Genomic DNA, 16,700 nt, shown 5'->3' with positions numbered 1-16,700 from the left:
AAAAAAAAAAAAAAAAGAAAAGAAAAGAAATACAAACTCTGAATAGACCAATAACAAGTAACTGACAAGATTGAAGCCATAATAAAAAGTCTACCAGTAAAGCAGAGCCCAGGACCCGATAGTTTCACTGCTGAATTCTACCAAACATTTAAAGAACTGGTAACAATCCTACTGAAACTATTCAGAGAAAAGGAGGTGGGAAAACTTCCAAGGTCACTCTACAAGGCCAGTATTACCCTGATACCAAAAACAGACCAAGACAAATCAAGAAAATAAAACTACAAATCAATGTCTGATGAATATCGGTGCGAATATGTTCAACAAAACACTAGCAAACTGAATTCAACAATACATTTAAAAAGATCATTCATCATGACCAAGCGGGATTTATCCCTGGGGTACAAGGATAATTTAACATACACAAATCAATCAGTGTGATACATCTTATCAACAGAACGAAGGACAAAAAGCATATGATCATTTCAGTTGATGCCAAAAAAGCATTTGATAAAAATCAACAAGCCTTCAAAAAAAAAAAAAACTGAGTGTGGCCAGACACAGTGGCTCATGCCTGTAATCCCAGAACTTTGGGAGGCCAAGGCAGGCAGATCACTAGAGGTCAAGGGTTTGAGACCAGCCTGGCCAACATGGTGAAACCCCATCTCTACTAAAAATACAAAAATTAGCTGATGTGCTCGCTTGAACCCAGGAAGCTGTGGTTGCAGTGAGCTGAGATCGTACCACTGCACTCTAGCCTGGGTGTCAGACCAAGATTCTGTCTCAAAAACTGGGTGTAGAAGGAACATACCTCCACATCATAAAAGCCAAGCATGACAGATCCATAACTAGTATCATACTGAATAAAAAAAAAACTGAAAGTGTTTCCTCTAAGATCTTGAACATGACAAAGAATGCCCCTGTTCACCACTGTTATTCAACATAATTCTGAAAGTTCTAGCTACAGCAATCAGACAAGAGAAAGAAATAAAGGGCATCAAATTGACGAGGAAGAAGTCAAATTATCCTTGTTTGCAGATGATATGGTTATTTTATTTTATTTTATTTTATTTACTTTTATTGAGACAAAGTGTTGTTCTGTTGCCCAGGCTAGAGTGCAGTGGCATAATTTTGGCTCACTGCAACCTCTACCTTCTGGGTTCAAGCGATTCTCCTGCCTCAGCTTCCTGAGTAGCTGGGATTACAGGCACCTACCACCACACTCGGCTAATTTTTGTATTTTTAATAGAGACGGGATTTCACCATATTGGCCAGGCTGGTCTTGAACTCCTGACCTCATGATCTGCCCACCTCAGCCTCCTGAGTAGCTGGGATTACAGGCACCTACTACCACACTCGGCTAATTTTTGTATTTTTAGTAGAGACGGGATTTCACCATATTGGCCAGGCTGGTCTTGAACTCCTGACCTCGTGATCTGCCCACCTCAGCCTCCCAAAGTGCTGAGATTACAGGCATGAGCCACTGCGGCTGGCCGATATGATCTTATTTTTAATGGTATTAATTTAAGGTACAATTTTGCCTTCGCAATATCTGCCTAACTCATCTCAATACATACCCAGTTGTTTAAAAAATACCAATAAATAAACAGACGCCTTTTTTGTTTAATATACCATTTGTTATTCATTCTTGTTGGGTAACTTTCCTCCCACACACCTGATCTTGCAAAAAGGATTTTTCCCAAGGCTGTCCCTGGCATCAGACCTCATGATGGGGGATTGTGGCAGCTGCTCCTGTCTCACTGTCCCCAAAGTAGCATCAGCTCTGGTTTGTACTCAGGAGGGACGGGACTAATGCCAGCCTCACGTTCATATGTGGGACAGATGCTTCTGTCTGACAACAGTGGACTGAATCTGGTTTTGGGGGCTTTTTTCGTGTGTGTGTGTGTGTGTCTGTGTGTCTGTGTGTCTGTGTGTCTGTGTGTGTTTGTTTTTAGACAGTCTAGCTCTTGTTGACCAGGCTGGAGTACATGGCACGATCTCGGCTCACCGCAACCTCCGCCTCCTGGGTTCAAGCAGTTCTCCTGCCTCAGCCTCCCAAGTAGCTGGGATTACAGGCGCTCGCCACCACACCCAGCTAATTTTTTTGTATTTTTCGTAGAGACAGGGTTTCTCCATGTTGGTCAGGCTGGTCTCAAACTCCCGACCTCAGATGATCCGCCCACCTCAGCCTCCCAAAGTGCTGGGATTACAGGCGTGAGCCACCACGCCCTGCGACTGAATCTATTAAACACAAAAACAGGAGAGGCGGCCCCACGCTGATCTGCTGATCGCGGACTTCAGTCAGTGGGCGGAGATATCCCAGCTCCTGTCCACAAACAGCTTCATCTGGAGCCCCTACCCCCTCCCTGACTGTGAGGGGTTCCTCTTTTGTCCCACACAGAAGTGGAAATTTCCTCCCTAATGACCCCGGGATGGTCTTAGACACACGCTAGCTGTCAGCTTTCAACTCTGTTCTTTGATGTGCAACCTTCTCAAGTTAAAAAAAACTTTTCATTTCTTTTTCTGCACAAAACTTTCATAATCTACACATTTCAGATCTATATATGTATGTATGTTTTGAGACAGGGTCCTGCTGTCTCACCCAGGCTGGAGTGCAGTGCTATGATCATACCTCACTGCAGCCTGGACCACCCAGGCTCAGGCAGTCTTCCCACCTCCGTCTCCCAAATAGCTGGGACTGCCGTCGTGCACAAACACACCTGATTATTTCTTTTTTATTACAGGCAGACACGGGGTCTCACTATGTTCCCCAGGTTGGTCTTGAACTTCTGAGCTCAAGGGATCCTCCATCCTCAGCCTCCCTAGGCGCTCAGATTCCAGGGGTGGGCCACCGTGCCGGGAACTTCAAACATATTGTAAGGAGCGTTTCTTGGTATTTGGAGCAGATGTGGGCCCTTGAGTGGGGGCATCAAACATCCTCCTCAACTACGGAGCTCAACGCCAGGATCCTCTCACACCCCAACCACTCTTGTCCTAATCTGGTCTGGAAATTCACCATGGCTGAGCCCCCTCCCATGTCCCAGGCACCACTGACCCCCATGTCCACTCTGAGAAGCTGAGGTCATGACCACAAGCTCCAAATAAACAAGGCTCAAGCAAAAGCCACTTTACTGTCTAAGGTCATGTAATCAGTGGAAGTGGGAATAAAATTCAGCTCCCTCCTCCACCCCCTGAGTCAGATGACAAACCTGAGTAATTGTCCTGAAAACCTTGAACGTGATTGGAGGTACAGAGGGACGGCCAAGGACAAAGGGGCACTGAGGAGGCAGGAAGGATTCAGGGGTTCATTCCCGGAGAAGCGGGTTTTGCTGCTCTGCCTCAGCCCTTGGTGAGCTGAGCATAGGTCACTAGACAGTGGCTAGGGCTCAGGGCGACCCCATTTCTGTCTGAAATGTCTGCAGAGAGCCTGGAGGTCACCCCAGCCCCATCCCTGGGGAAATGAGAGCCAGGCTCTTGGGCAGGGCGGTTCCCCTTCCTGTTGCGGACGGGACAGCCTTGTGACAGGGAGAACCCAGCCTCCAGTCCACACTCTGCGTGTTTTTGTGTCCCGCCAGGCACTGTGGTCCCATCCGCCTGCACAGCTGAGTTCAGTGGGAGCTGACGCCATGACCCTCACCCTCCCAGTCCTGATGTGCCTCGGTGAGGTTTGAAGAGGGGAAAGGAAGGCCCCAGTCTTGGAGGGAACTCAGTCTAAAGCCAGGCTCTGGTCTGTCAGAGAATCTGGTCTATCAGAGGCTCTGAGGGAGGAGAGGAACTCCTGAGGCTTCGGGGGGCAAATCTCTCACAGGGAACTCTCTTCCAGGGTTGAGTCTGGGCCCCAGGACCCACGTGCAGGCAGGTGAGTCTGTCCCCAGCTCTCCCAGGTCCCTCCTTCTCACTGGGGACAAGGGCCCAACCCCGGGCAGCTGGGGGTGGAGATTGCTGTTCTGGGCTGACTGATGGGGACATCTGGAGGGTCCTGGGGCTGGGAGCTAGTATCTGAGGGATGAGGATGTCTTGGGATCCAGCCTCTGATTCCATTCTAGGCACCCCCCTCAAACCCACCCTCTGGGCTGAGCCAGGCTCTGTGATCATAAGGGGGAGCCCCGTGACCCTGTGGTGTCAGGGGCCCCTGGAGACTCAGCAGTACCGTCTGGATCAGGAGGGACTCCAGTGGACCTGGGGGAGACAGAACCCACTGGAGCCTGGAGCCAAGGCCAAGTTCCACATTCGCTCCGTGGCGTACAGCACTGCAGGGCAATACCGCTGCTACTTTGAGACCCCTGCAGGCTGGTCAGAGCCCAGTGACCCCCTGGAGCTGGTGGTGACAGGTGAGAGGACACTCAGGGGTCCCAGCCCCAGGCTCTGCCCTCAGGAAGGGGGTCGGCTCTCAGGGGCGTCTCCCTCTCACAGCCCAGCCCTGGGGATGATGCGGGAGATGTGAGTCCCATTTAACACGGTGCCTCCTTCTCTCCTAGGATTCTATGCAGAGCCCACTCTCTTAGCCCTGCCCAGCCCTGTGGTGGCCTCAGGAGGGAATGTGACCCTCCAGTGTGATATACGGAACGGATTTCTCACGTTTGTTCTTGTTGAGGCAGAACAGAAGCTCCCCAGGACCCTGTATTCACAGAACCTCCCCAAAGGGCCATCCCAAGCCCTGTTCCCTGTGGGTCCCGTGACCCCCAGCTCCAGGTGGAGGTTCAGATGCTATTACTACTACAGGAAAAACCCGCAGGCGTGGTCAAGCCCCAGCGACCCCCTGGAGATTCTGGTCCCAGGTGAAAAGGCCACCAGGCTTCTTTATATAATTTTGGGGAGCCAGATAGGTTGTTGGGAGTTTGGTTGATGACTGATCATGGCCAGGACCCCAGGAGGATGTGCTGATGGATGGGCTGAAGCTGTGAGGAAGACCCCATGGGGAGGCTCGATAGGGAAAGAGGAGCCTGAGTCACCCTCACCTGGAAAGGGGTCAACTCAGGAAGGCACTGGGTGTATCTGCTGCAATTTCCTGTCCCCCTGTGAGGAGAGGACAGACCAGACAGACAGTGGCCAGGAGCCAGGGAGACACTAGTGGTCTGGAATTTCTCCAAGACAGACCCGGTGAGAAGGAGCCCCTGGGATCCGAGACACAGAGCGTGAGAGACAGTGAGAGCTGCAGGGCCAGGACGGGAGAAGGAAGGGGCAGAGGAGGAACCAGCCCTCGGAGTCCCAACCCGTCTTTCCCTCCAGGCGTGTCTAGGAAGCCCTCCCTCCTGGCCCCGCAGGGCCCTGTGGTGGCCCGTGGAGGCAGCTTGACCCTGCAGTGTCGCTCTGATGTCGGCTACGAGAGATTCGCTCTGTACCAGGAGGGGGGACATGTCCTCCTCCAGCGCCCTGGCCAGCAACCCCAGGCTGGGCTCTCCCAGGCCAACTTCACCCTGAGCCCTGTGAGCCGCTCCCACGGGGGCCAGTACAGATGCTACGGTGGACACAACCTCTCCCCTAAGTGGTCGGCCCCCAGTGACTCCCTGGACATCCTGATCGCAGGTGAGGAGCCCAGCGGGTTCAGTCAGGGACCCAGGCTCTGCACAGGCCCTGCCGGGGAATCCAGTTAGTGATGGCCGGGATGAGGGGTGGGGGCGTCCCAAGGGAGGGAGAGACAGACAGAGATGGGATGGGCGGGGAGGGGGAGACTCAGAGAAAACAGAGACAGAGGCTCCTAGAGAGGCCTGGGGAGGTCTCAGCTCAGAATAAGGTGGGGCAGCCCCTCACCCATCCTTCTTCTCTCCAGGACTGATCCGTGACACACCCTCCGTCTCAGTGCGGCCGGGCCCCACGGTGGCCTCAGGAGAGAACGTGACCCTGTTGTGTCAATCATGGCACAACATAGACACTTTACTTTTGACCAAGGAGGGTGCGGCCCATCCCCCGCTGCGTCTAAAGTCAAAGTACCAGTCTTATACATACCAGGCTGAATTCCCCATGGGTCCTGTGACCTCAGCCCAGGGTGGAACCTATCGATGCTACAGCGCACTCAGGTCCTACCCCTACCTGCTGTCAAGCCCTAGTTACCCCCTGGAGCTCGTGGTCTCAGGTGAGGACCCTGACCCTGTCCTGTCCGAGCTCAAAGGCTCAGCTCAGACCCTGCCCCCAGGAGAGCTCTGGGCTGGGATGGAGTCGGGGTTGGGGGGGTCGTGACGGGAGGCTCAGCCAGAGGGGGACTCACCCCTCAGAGGGGAGGAGGACTGTGGGGGCACCCCAGGCACGCCCACCCTTGGCCCCATCTCCTGGGACACAAAAGGCGAAAGGTAAAAGCAGAAGGAAGTTCCGGAGAAGCCACAGAGCAGGTGGAGGGAGGGGTCTCAGTGGAGGAGGGGACTTCAGCACCAAAGCTCCTCACTCCCTGCCTGTGCTTATTCCCAGGACCCTCTGGGGACCCCAGCCCCCCACCCACAGGCTTCACCCCCACACCTGGTGAGTCGCTGAGATCTGGGCTCAGAGGGAGCACGGCCTCCCCCAGGGCAGCCCTGAGTCTCCCAGAGGATCCCATTCCCCTCAAAGACTCAAGCACGAGCTTCCCTCCAGGGAGCGGGGCAGAGCCACAGGAGGGGCCACAGGCTCCCAGGGGCTCCGAGGTTGGGCCGGTGAGGGGCGGGGTGGAGGCAGAGGGAGGTGTTGGGGCCCAGCCTGGGGGAGGAGCAGCCGGGCTGACGTGGGGAACAGGGCTGCCCCAGCCCTCACCTCCTCATCCTGACCCAGCAGGCCCTGAGGACCAGCCCCTCACCCCCACGGGGTCAGAGCCCCAGAGTGGTGAGTGGGGGCTCTGAGTGGGAGGTGGATGGGGTCCTGGGGAGGCAGGGGTGGGTTCTGTCCTAGGTTCGGGCTCCTCCGGAGATGGTGACGTGCACAAGCCCTTCCCCTGCCTGGGCCTCAGTTTCTCCAAGTGTAAAGGAGCGAGGCCTGCACAGGTGGGATTCTTCAGGGGCCTGTCCTGTCCCACCTGCAGCAGTGACGGTGACCTGGGGCAGGGGAGGGGAGCAGGGCCATGGTTTGGGGCATTCAGGCTCTTTCCCTGCAGCTCCAGGGCTCGGCTCTGGTGCTGGGAACAAGGGTTGCAGGTCAGACTCCCGGGTTCACTTCCCAGCTCTGCTGCATCCCTCCGTGGGGCCCCAGGCAGGTCAATTTTCTACTCCAAGTCAGGTTCAGCAGTTGTAAACGGACTCAGTCCCATCCAGCTCATAGAACCGCTACGAGGCGTAGGTGAAATCTCGGGATCTGGCCCTGTACACAGTTCAGCAGGGACACAGCCCTCCTGCTACCCTCGGCCCTTCCCAGATACACACAGAGCCTCTATCCAGACAGGTGCTGCATGGGAGTGTGGGAACTCGGCAGAGTGGGAAGCGGACCTGGCTGAGCTGGGGGTGAGAGCAATGCAGGGTCCGTCCTGCACAGCCCACTCCTTCCCCCAGGTCCTGCTGTGCTGGGGAAGGGAGGGTGGTAAGGAGGACACCAGCCCCAGATGGAGACACTAGCACAGGCCTCTCCTGTCAGATGAAGAGACCCAGAGCAAGAAGCGGGTGTCCACCTGGTAGGGCAGCAGGAGAACAACTGGGGAAAAACACAAGGTCCCAGGTTCCCTTCCCAGACCTGCTTCTTCCAGGCTGGGGGGCCTGGGGCAGGCGATTCCCCTCTCTGAGCCTCAGTTTGCTCCTCTGTGAATTGGGGGGTTGGCAATCCCATGTTGCACGACTGCTGTGAGGGTTGGAGCTCATGAAGGAAAGACCTAGCTCGCGCCTGCACACAGTAGGTGCTCACATCAATGACGTCATACCCATTCCTGACGTCATCACGTTCAAGGTCTGGGAAGGCACCTGGGGGTTGTGACCGGGGTCTCAGTGGCCTTCATCCTGCTGCTCTTCCTCCTCCTCTTCCTTCTCCTCCGACATCAGCATCAGAGCAAACACAGGACATCGGGTGAGTAGGGAATGGGGTGACCCGTGGGCTGACCGAGGGTGGGCTCAAGGCACCAGCCAAAGGGAACCCAAACACACAGGAAACTCAGCTTAGAAAAACTGCTCCAGAAATTCCCAGGTGAAACATGGAGAAAGAAGAGAATAAATGTGAGCATGCGTGGCCGTGCTTGATTCTTCTGATTTTACTTTAAATTTATGATGTATTTAAAACCTCAGGGCCAGTGGGCCTCCAGGTTTCTTTCTTTCTGCTCAAGTTGTGTGTGCAGGGCAGCTGGTTCGAATTCTCCCAAGCCTGACACTCCGTCCATCTCTGTCCAGCCCATTTCTACCGTCCTGCAGGGGCTGCGGAGCCAGAGCCCAAGGACCAGGTCCTGCAGAGGAGGTAATTCTGCCTGAAGACCCCAGACTCCCATCCGCCCGCACAGCCCCCTCACTGCCCCTCACATTCCCGTGTCCTCCCCCAGGGCCAGCCCAGTTGCTGACGCCCAGGAGGAAATTCTCAGTGAGTGACAAGAAAAGGGGGGCACCTGGGGTGGGCAAGGGGGCTCCAAAGTTTCTGTAGCAATGGGGGCATGAGCACAGGCTGGGAAGGGTCTGGGGCCAAGGGGAAGGTGGTCTGAACCCACACTATGGGACCTCGGGGACATCACTGTCGCTCCCTGGATCTCGGCCACTCTAGTGGGAGCTGGGCAGGGGCCAGCGGGACTCAGAGGTCTCAGGGAACCTTCCCAGGAGACGAACCCCTTGCTGTGTCCCAGCAGATGCTGCCGTGAAGGACACACAGCCTGAGGACGGGGTGGAGCTGGACAGTCGGGTGAGACCCCGCCCCTGTCCCAGGCACCAAGGCCTCCTGGTGCCAGATCTAATCCTGCAGGACTTCTCTGTCCTCTTCACTCGGTTCTCAGCATCGTCACAGTGGACCCCTCCTTGTCCAGCACGCTGCCTCCCGCCTGCTGTGACCTCACTCTCTCCTGGTGTCCTGGGACCTCGCAGGCCTCCTCCCGGGTCCCCTTCCCGCTCCTCCTCCTCTGTTTGGCCATCTGGTGGTTAGAGCGCTCCCCAGGCCTCAGGAGGATGAGGAATAGATGAACCACCCCGGTCCCCTGGGCTCCCCTTCATTCATTCATCCAGTGAGTGTACCCAGGGAGCTCACTGTGGATTGGGCTCCCTGTGGGAGCTGCAGACACAGCAGGGAGCAGAGCCGCCCCCGCCTCCTGAGCTCACCTCGTGGTGGGAGACAAAATGCAAATAAATGCATGTGTGCAGGAGTGCAACGTGCTGTAAGAAACATAAACCAGGGAAAGGGCAGAGAGTGTGGGGCAGTGGGGCCAGTCTGAATGTAAGGGGAGGGCTGTCTGCTCAGCTGTCATCTGAGAAGCCTGGACAGAGGGGGCCACAGGATCCTCTAATGGACAAGCCCCTGCAGGCAGAGGAAACAGCCGTGCAAAGGTCCTGAGGCAGCAGCAAGCTCTTGCAGGAAGGTGGGCATTAGGCTGCAGCCAAATGGGCAAGGTCAGAGTGAGGAGAGGCCAGAACCACAGGGAGGGAGCGGCCAGACCCTCCACGGCCTTAGGGCATCCCTGAGATTCCATCAGGAAAGGGATGTAATCAGATCACCCTGGGAACAGTGGGGAAAATTGACTCCAGGGGGTCAGGGGGACTCAAGGACACCCCCCACCACTGTCTTTCTCCAGCAGAGACCACACGATGAAGACCCCCAGGCAGTGACGTATGCCCAGGTGAAACACTCCAGATCTAGGAGAGAAATGACCTCTCCTCCCTCCCCACTGTCCGAGGAATTCCTGGACACAAAGGACACACAGGCGGAAGAGGACAGGCAGATGGACACTGAGGTGAGTCCTTTCCTCTCCAGGCCCCCAGGCCTCCCCCGCCCCCACCACGCTCCTTCCCTCTCACTCTCCCCCACTGCAGGCTGCTGCATCTGAAGACCCCCAGGATGTGACCTACGCCCAGCTGCAGAGCTTGACCCTCAGACGGGAGGCAACTGAGCCTCCTCCACCCCAGGAAGGGGAACCTCCAGTTGAGCCCAGAGTCTTTGAGACTGGCCATCCACTAGCCCATGGGGGACCCAGATCCTACACTGAACAGAAGGAGACTCAGGGATTCCAGAAGGCATGGGAGCTGCCACCAGTGGACACCAATGAACCCCAGCCAGCCTGGACCCCTAACAGAGACCACGAGGATATCCTGGGAACTTTGGGACTCACTCAATTCTGCAGTTAAAGATGACTAATATCCTTGCATTTTTGAAATAAAGCCACAGACTTCTCAATAAATCAATGAGCTGAGAAAATTAAAACAGAAATTAGAGAATGGTATAAATTGAATGATAATGTAAATATTACACATTAAATGATGAAATCGGAAAACTACAAATGAGTGAATGAACTAGAAAAGAATAAAACCAGCCGGGCGCAGTGGCTCAAGCCTGTAATCCCAGCACTTTGGGAGGCCGAGACGGGCGGATCACGAGGTCAGGAGATCGAGACCATCCTGACTAACACGGTAAAACCCCGTCTCTACTAAAAATACAAAAATTAGCCGGGCGAGGTGGCGGGCGCCTGTAGTCCCAGCTACTCGGGAGGCTGAGGCAGGAGAATGGCGTAAACCCGGGAGGCGGAGCTTGCAGTGAGCTGAGATCCGGCCACTGCACTCCAGCCTGGGCGACAGAGCGAGACTCCGTCTCAAAAAAAAAAAAAAAAGAAAAGAAAAGAATAAAACCTACGTAATTAATGACCTTGGCAATGATAGAATTTAGAAAAAGAACGACAAATTATTCCAAATGAAGGTGTGAGGAAGTGGACAAAAATAACAAGAGGAGTTACTAATGAGGACAAAACAACTATGTGAAAACTCAATGAAGCCAAAAAAGCTCATTCTTGAGAATGGTAATTCCATTCACAAATCCTAGCCACAATAAGCAAGGAAAAAAGCGGGAGTCAGGCACACATTTCCATATGGGGGCGAAACAGCAGACAGCACCACAAATCTGACACATATTGCCTTTATTTTTTTCACTTTTAAGCACAGGGATACATGTGCAGGTTTGTTAGATAGATAAACTTGTGTCAAGGGGATTTGTTTTGTTTTTTTGTGTGTGGTTTTTTTTTATTTTTTTGAGATGGAGTCTCACTCTGTCACCAGGCTGGAGTGCAGTGGTGCAATCTCCACTCACTGCAAGCTTCACCTCCCAGGTTCATGCCATTCTCCTGCCTCAGCCTCCCAAGTAACTGGGACTACAGGTGCCCACCACCACACCTGGCTAATTTTTGTATTTTTAGTAGAGATGGGGTTTCACCATCTTGGCCTGGCTGGTCTTGAACTCCTGACCTTGTGATCCACCCTCCACGGTCTCCCAAAGTGGTGGGATTACTAGGCTGTTTTCCTGATCCTCTCCCTCATTTCTCCCTTCACCCGCAAATGCACCCCAGTGTCTGTTGTTCCCCTCTATGTGTCCATGTGTTCATATCCTTTAGCTCCCACTTATAAGTGAGAACATGCAGTATTTGGTTTTCTGTTCCTGCATTAGTTTCCCAAGGATGATGGCCTCCAGCTCCATCCTGCCCCCGCAAAGGACATGCTCTCATTCATTTTTATGGCTGCATAGTATTCCATAGTGCATATGTGCCACGTTTTCTTTATCCAGTCTGTCATTGATGGGCATTTGGGTTGATTCGATGTCTTTGCTATTGTGAATGGTGTTGGAATGACCATTTGCGTCCATGTGTCTTTATGGTAAAATGATTTATATTCATCTGAGTATATACCCCGAATTGGGATTGCTGGGTTGAAGGGTAGTTCTGCTGATAGCTCTTTGAGGAATCGCCATACTGCTTTCCACAATGGTTGAACTAATTTACACTCTCACCAATGGTGTATAAGTGTTCTCTTTTCTCTGCAATCCCACCAGCATCTGTTATTTTTTGACTTTTTAATAATAGCTATTCTGACTGGTGCAAGATGGTATCTCATTGTGGTTTTGATTTGCATTTTTCTAATGATCAATGATGTTGAGGTTTTTTTCTGTATGCTTGTTGGCACATGTATGTCTTCTTTTGAAAAGTGTGTGTTTGTGTACTTTGCCCACATTTTAAGGGGGTTGTTTGTTTTTCTCTTGTAAATTTGCTTAAGTTCCTTATAGATGCTGGATATTAGACCTTTGTCAGATGCGTAGTTTATAAATACGTTTTCCCATTCTGTAGGTTGTCTGTTCACTCTGTTGATACAGACAACTGTGCAGGAGCTCTTAAGTTTACTTAGATCCCACTGGTGAATTTGTGCATTTGTTGTGATTGTTTTTGGTGTCTTTGTCATGGAATATTTGCCCGTTCCTATGTCCAGGATAATATTGCCTGGATTGTCTTCTAGGGATTTATGGTTTTGGGCTTTACATTTAAGTCTTTAATCTGTCTTGAATTAATTTTTGTGTGTGGTATAAGGAAGGAGTCCAGTTGCAATCTTCTGCATATGGCTAACCAGTTATCCCAGCATCATTTATTGAATAGGGAGTCTTTTCCCCATTGCTTGTTTTTGTCAGCTTTGTCACAGGTCAGATGGTCGTAGATGTGTGGCCTTATTTCTGGGCACCCTATTCTGTTCCGTTGGTCTGTATGCCTGCTTGTGTACCAGTGCCATGCCGTTTTGGTTACTGTAGCCTGGTAGTATAGTTTGAAGTCGGGTAATGTGATGCCCCCAGCTTTTTTCTTTTTGCTTAGGATTGCCTTGGCTATTCGGGCTTATTTTTGGTTCCATATGAATTTTATAATAGTTTTCTCTACTTCTGTGAAGAATGTTGTTGGTAGTTTGAGGGGAATAGCATTAAATCTGTACATTACTTTGGGCAGGATAGCCATCTTAATGATATTGACTCTTCTGATCCATGAGTATGGGATGTTTTTCCGTTTGTTTGTGTCTCCTCTGATTTCTTTAATGAGCGTTTTATAATTTTCATTGTAGAGATCTTTCATCTCCCCAGTTAGCTGTATTCCTAGTATTTTATTTGTGTGTGTGTGACACTTGTGAATGGGATTGCCTTTCTTATTTGGCCCTCAGTTTGGCTGTTCTTGGTGTATTGAAATGCTAGTGAATTTGTACATAGATTTTGTATCCTGCAACGTTGCTAAAGTTGTTTATCAACTGGAGGAGCTTTTAGGCTGAACAATCAAGTTCTTTCAAATATCTGAAAAGCCTTTTCAAGAAGGATTACTACAAATAAGCACAGATAATGAAAACCACAATAAACATATAACTCTTCAAAGCCCAGACAATGAAGAACATTTACTAACATCAACACCATCAAGAAAAACATGACCTCACTAAATGAGGTAAATAAGGCACCACGGACCAATCCTAGAGAAGCAAAAATATCTGACCTTTCAGACAAATAATTCAAAACAGTTTTGTTGAGGAATGTCAAAGACACTCGAGATAAAACAGAAAAGGAATTCAGAATTCTATCTTATAAATTTAACATAGAGATTAAAATAATTTTTAAAAATCAAGCAGAAAAATTCCAGAACTGAAAAAAATGCAATTGGCATACTGAAGAATGCATCAGAGGCCTTTAATAGCAGAATTGATCAAGCAGAAGAATAATTAGTGAAGACAGGTTATTTGAAAATACACAGGATCAAGAAAATGAGGTGTATATATATATATATATATATATACACACACACACACACACATATATACACACACCATGGAATACTATGCAGCCATAAAAAAAGAATGAGATCATGTCCTTTGCAGGAATGTAGATGGAGCTGGAGGTCATTATCCTCAGAAAACTAACTCAGGAACAGAAAATTAAATACCTCATGTTCTCACCTATTAGTGAGAGCTAAATGATGAGAACATGTGGACACAGAGAGGAACAACAGACAGTGGGACATATTGAAAGGTGGGGGTTGGAAGAAGGGAAAGGATCAAGAAAAATAACTAATGGGTACTAGGCTTAATATCTGGGTGACAAAATAATCTACACAACAGTCAGAGCCTTGGCACTTGGGTCTGAACCTTGCTCAGAGTAGGAGTCTGCGCGAACATCAGTTAAGTTTCCAGAATGACTACCATCTTGACTTACACTTTTAAAATTCTTCCCACTACATGGCCGGGCATGGTGGCTCATGCCTGTAATCCCAGCACTTTGGGAGGCCAAGATGGGCAGATCATGAGCTCAGGAGATTGAGACCATCCTGGCTAACACGGTGAAACCCCGTCTCTAATAAAAATACAAAAAAAAAAAAAAATTAGCCAGGCGTGGTGGCGGGCACCTGTAGACCCAGCTACTCAGGAGGCTGAGGCGGGAGAATGGTGTGAACCCAGGAGGTGAAGCTTGCAGTGAGCCGAGATTGCACCACTGCACTCCAGCCGGGGCAGCAGAGAGAAATTCTATCTCAAAAAAAAAAAAAGTAAAAAAATCTTCCCACTACATTGAAACAGGCCCTCAGATTTTTTTATTTTGTCTTCCAGTTATAAGACCTCTGAGCTGTTCCTCCAGCTGCAAGCTGCCCCAGAGAGAGAATCTGACCAGCACAGTTGATCACTTATACGTAGATGACACTGGTTTCTGGATTGGCTCCTATATGGATGGATCATTGGATTTTTAGCTTTATCTGAAAGCCGTCCAGACCAAAATGAAGAAGACATTAGCCAAACCCAACATAAGGAAAATTGTGGTGGTGGACGGTGTTCGCACTCCATTTTTGCTGTCAGGCGCTTTCTATAAAGATCTGACGCCACATGATTTGGCTAGAGCAGCATTTACGGGTTTGTTGCATCAGACCAGTGTCCCCGAGGAAGTTGATTATATCATCTTTGGCACAGTTATTCAGGAAGTGAAAACAAGCAATGTGGCTAGAGAGGCTGCCCTTGGAACTGACTTCTCTGACAAGACTCCTGCTCACATTGTCACCATGGCTGGTATCTCTGCCAACCAACTCATGACCACAGGTGTTGACTTGATTGCTTCCGGCCAGTGTGATGTGATCGTGGCAGGTGGCGTCCAGCTGATGTCCGATGTCCCTATTCACCATTGAAGGAAAATGAGAAAACTGGTGCTTGCTCTCAATAAAACCAAAACTGTGGGCCGGCGACTGTCTTTAATCTCTAAATTCCGATTGAATTTCCTAGCACCTGAGCTCCCTGCGGTTGCCGAGTTCTCCACCGGTGAGACCATGGGTCACTCTGCAGACCAACAGGCCACCTCCTTTGCTGTTTCTTGGCTGGAACAGTAAGAGCACAGTATGCACTGTGGTCTCCCAGTCTGGCCAAGAAGGCACAGGATGAAGGATTCCTTTCTGATGACGTACCATTCGAAGTACCAGGAAAAGATACAATTACCAAAGATAATGGCATCCATCCTTCCTCATTGGAGCAGACGGCCAAACTAAAACCTGCATTCATCAAGCCCTACGGCACAGTGACAGGTGAAATTCTTCTCTCTTGACTGCTGGCGCATCTGCAATGTTGATTATGGCAGAGGAAAAAGCTCTGGCCATGGGTTATAAGCCGAAGGCATATTTGAGGGATTTTATGTATGTCTCACGATCCAAAAGACCAACTATGACTTGGACCAATGTATGCGACTCCAAAAGTTCTAGAGCAGGCAGGAATAACCATGAATGATATTGATGCTTTTGAATTTCATGAAGCTGTCTCGGGTCAGATTTTGGCAACCGTTAGAGCCATGGATTCTGATTGGTTTTCACAAAACTACACCGGTAGAAAAACCAAGGTTGGGATTGCCTCCTTTGGAGAAGTTTAATAACTAGGGTGGATCTCTGCCCCTGGGACACCCGTTTGGAGCCACTGGCTGCAGGTTGGTCACGGCAGCTGCCAACAGATTACGGAAGGAAGGAGGTCAGTATGGCTTAGTGGCTGCCTGTGCAGCTGGAGGGCAGGGCTCTGCTATGATAGTGGAAACTTATTCAGAATAATAGATCCAGAAGAAATGACCGGAAGTTTCTATGCAGCACTCACACTAGGCAACGCTATTTCAGTGCATTCTGAAATGACATTTATAGTTCCTAGCTCCCTTTAGGAAAGCGATTCTTGTGGCCTTCTGTTAGACACTTTGCACTTAAGCCTTGCCAGTGTTCTGAGCTTTTCAATAATCACAGTTTACTGCTCTTTCAGGGATTTCTAAGCCACCAGAATCTCACACAGAGATGTGTAGGTGGTTGGTTTTGGTCTCTGCTGTCACTAAAGACAAAATGACGGGTTGCAATTGGGAAAGAGGTCAGCTGAGATTTGGAATCATTTTTGTAATATTTGCAAATTATATTTTTCCTATCTGTGTCCTAAAGATAAGTGTTCTCTATAAAATACAAACCAATGTGCCTAAATTAATTCTGGAAAAATAATTCAGAATCTAAACATCACTGAAAACTTACAGAAAATGTTTAGATACATAAATATCATGGTGGTCAACCTTAATAAAGTGGAGAAATATTGAAAAAAATAGGCCTGGCACGGTGGCTCATACCTGTAATCCCAGCACTTTGGGAGACCAAGGTGGGTGGATCACAAGGTCAGGAGATAGAGACCATCCTGGCTAACACGATGAAACCCCGTCTCTACTAAAAACACACAAAAATTAGCCAGGCGTGGTGGTGAACGCCTGTAGTCCCAGCTACTCGGGAGGCTGAGGTGGGAGAGTGGCATGAACCCGGGAGGCAGAACTTGCAGTGAGCCGAGATCGCACCACTGCACTCCAGCCTAGGTGAC

At 50.5% G+C, this 16,700-nt stretch overlaps 1 protein-coding gene and 1 pseudogene across 5 annotated transcripts; both read left to right on the top strand.

Annotated features, from left to right (window-relative positions):
- The first annotated feature begins 3,514 nt into the window (after positions 1–3,514).
- Positions 3,515–10,339, top strand: LILRB5 (leukocyte immunoglobulin-like receptor, subfamily B (with TM and ITIM domains), member 5). Of its 5 annotated transcripts, none has more exons than XM_011977358.1 (14): positions 3,515–3,657; positions 3,821–3,856; positions 4,044–4,328; positions 4,476–4,775; positions 5,227–5,523; positions 5,768–6,070; positions 6,400–6,450; positions 6,739–6,786; positions 7,834–7,950; positions 8,268–8,331; positions 8,414–8,451; positions 8,711–8,763; positions 9,647–9,802; positions 9,882–10,339. In XM_011977358.1, exons 1-14 carry the CDS (start codon positions 3,624–3,626, stop codon positions 10,191–10,193), a joined length of 2,094 nt encoding a protein of 697 aa, XP_011832748.1. In that variant the 5' UTR covers positions 3,515–3,623; the 3' UTR covers positions 10,194–10,339. The 5 variants fall into 5 exon arrangements, with proteins under 5 accessions (XP_011832748.1, XP_011832744.1, XP_011832746.1 ...); XM_011977354.1 differs by having other exon boundaries at positions 9,644–9,802; XM_011977356.1 differs by lacking the exon at positions 9,647–9,802.
- A 4,189-nt stretch (positions 10,340–14,528) lies between these two features.
- On the top strand, positions 14,529–15,910 carry LOC105537723 (annotated as a pseudogene).
- Positions 15,911–16,700: the final 790 nt, after the last annotated feature.

Source organism: Mandrillus leucophaeus, unplaced genomic scaffold, assembly GCF_000951045.1.
Source record: "Mandrillus leucophaeus isolate KB7577 unplaced genomic scaffold, Mleu.le_1.0 Scaffold1798, whole genome shotgun sequence".
NCBI lineage: Eukaryota > Metazoa > Chordata > Mammalia > Primates > Cercopithecidae > Mandrillus > Mandrillus leucophaeus.
This window is presented reverse-complemented; position numbering and strand designations above follow the sequence as displayed.

What these genes read in the sequence shown, in the direction of transcription:
- LILRB5 (XM_011977354.1), top strand. Translation starts at nt 3,624, where the DNA reads ATGACCCTCACCCTCCCAGTCCTGATGTGCCTCG. An exon ending in CCTGGACATCCTGATCGCAG is followed by an intron (nt 5,524 to 5,767) that starts GTGAGGAGCCCA and finishes TCTTCTCTCCAG; the next exon opens with GACTGATCCGTGACACACCC. An exon ending in GACCAGGTCCTGCAGAGGAG is followed by an intron (nt 8,332 to 8,413) that starts GTAATTCTGCCT and finishes GTCCTCCCCCAG; the next exon opens with GGCCAGCCCAGTTGCTGACG.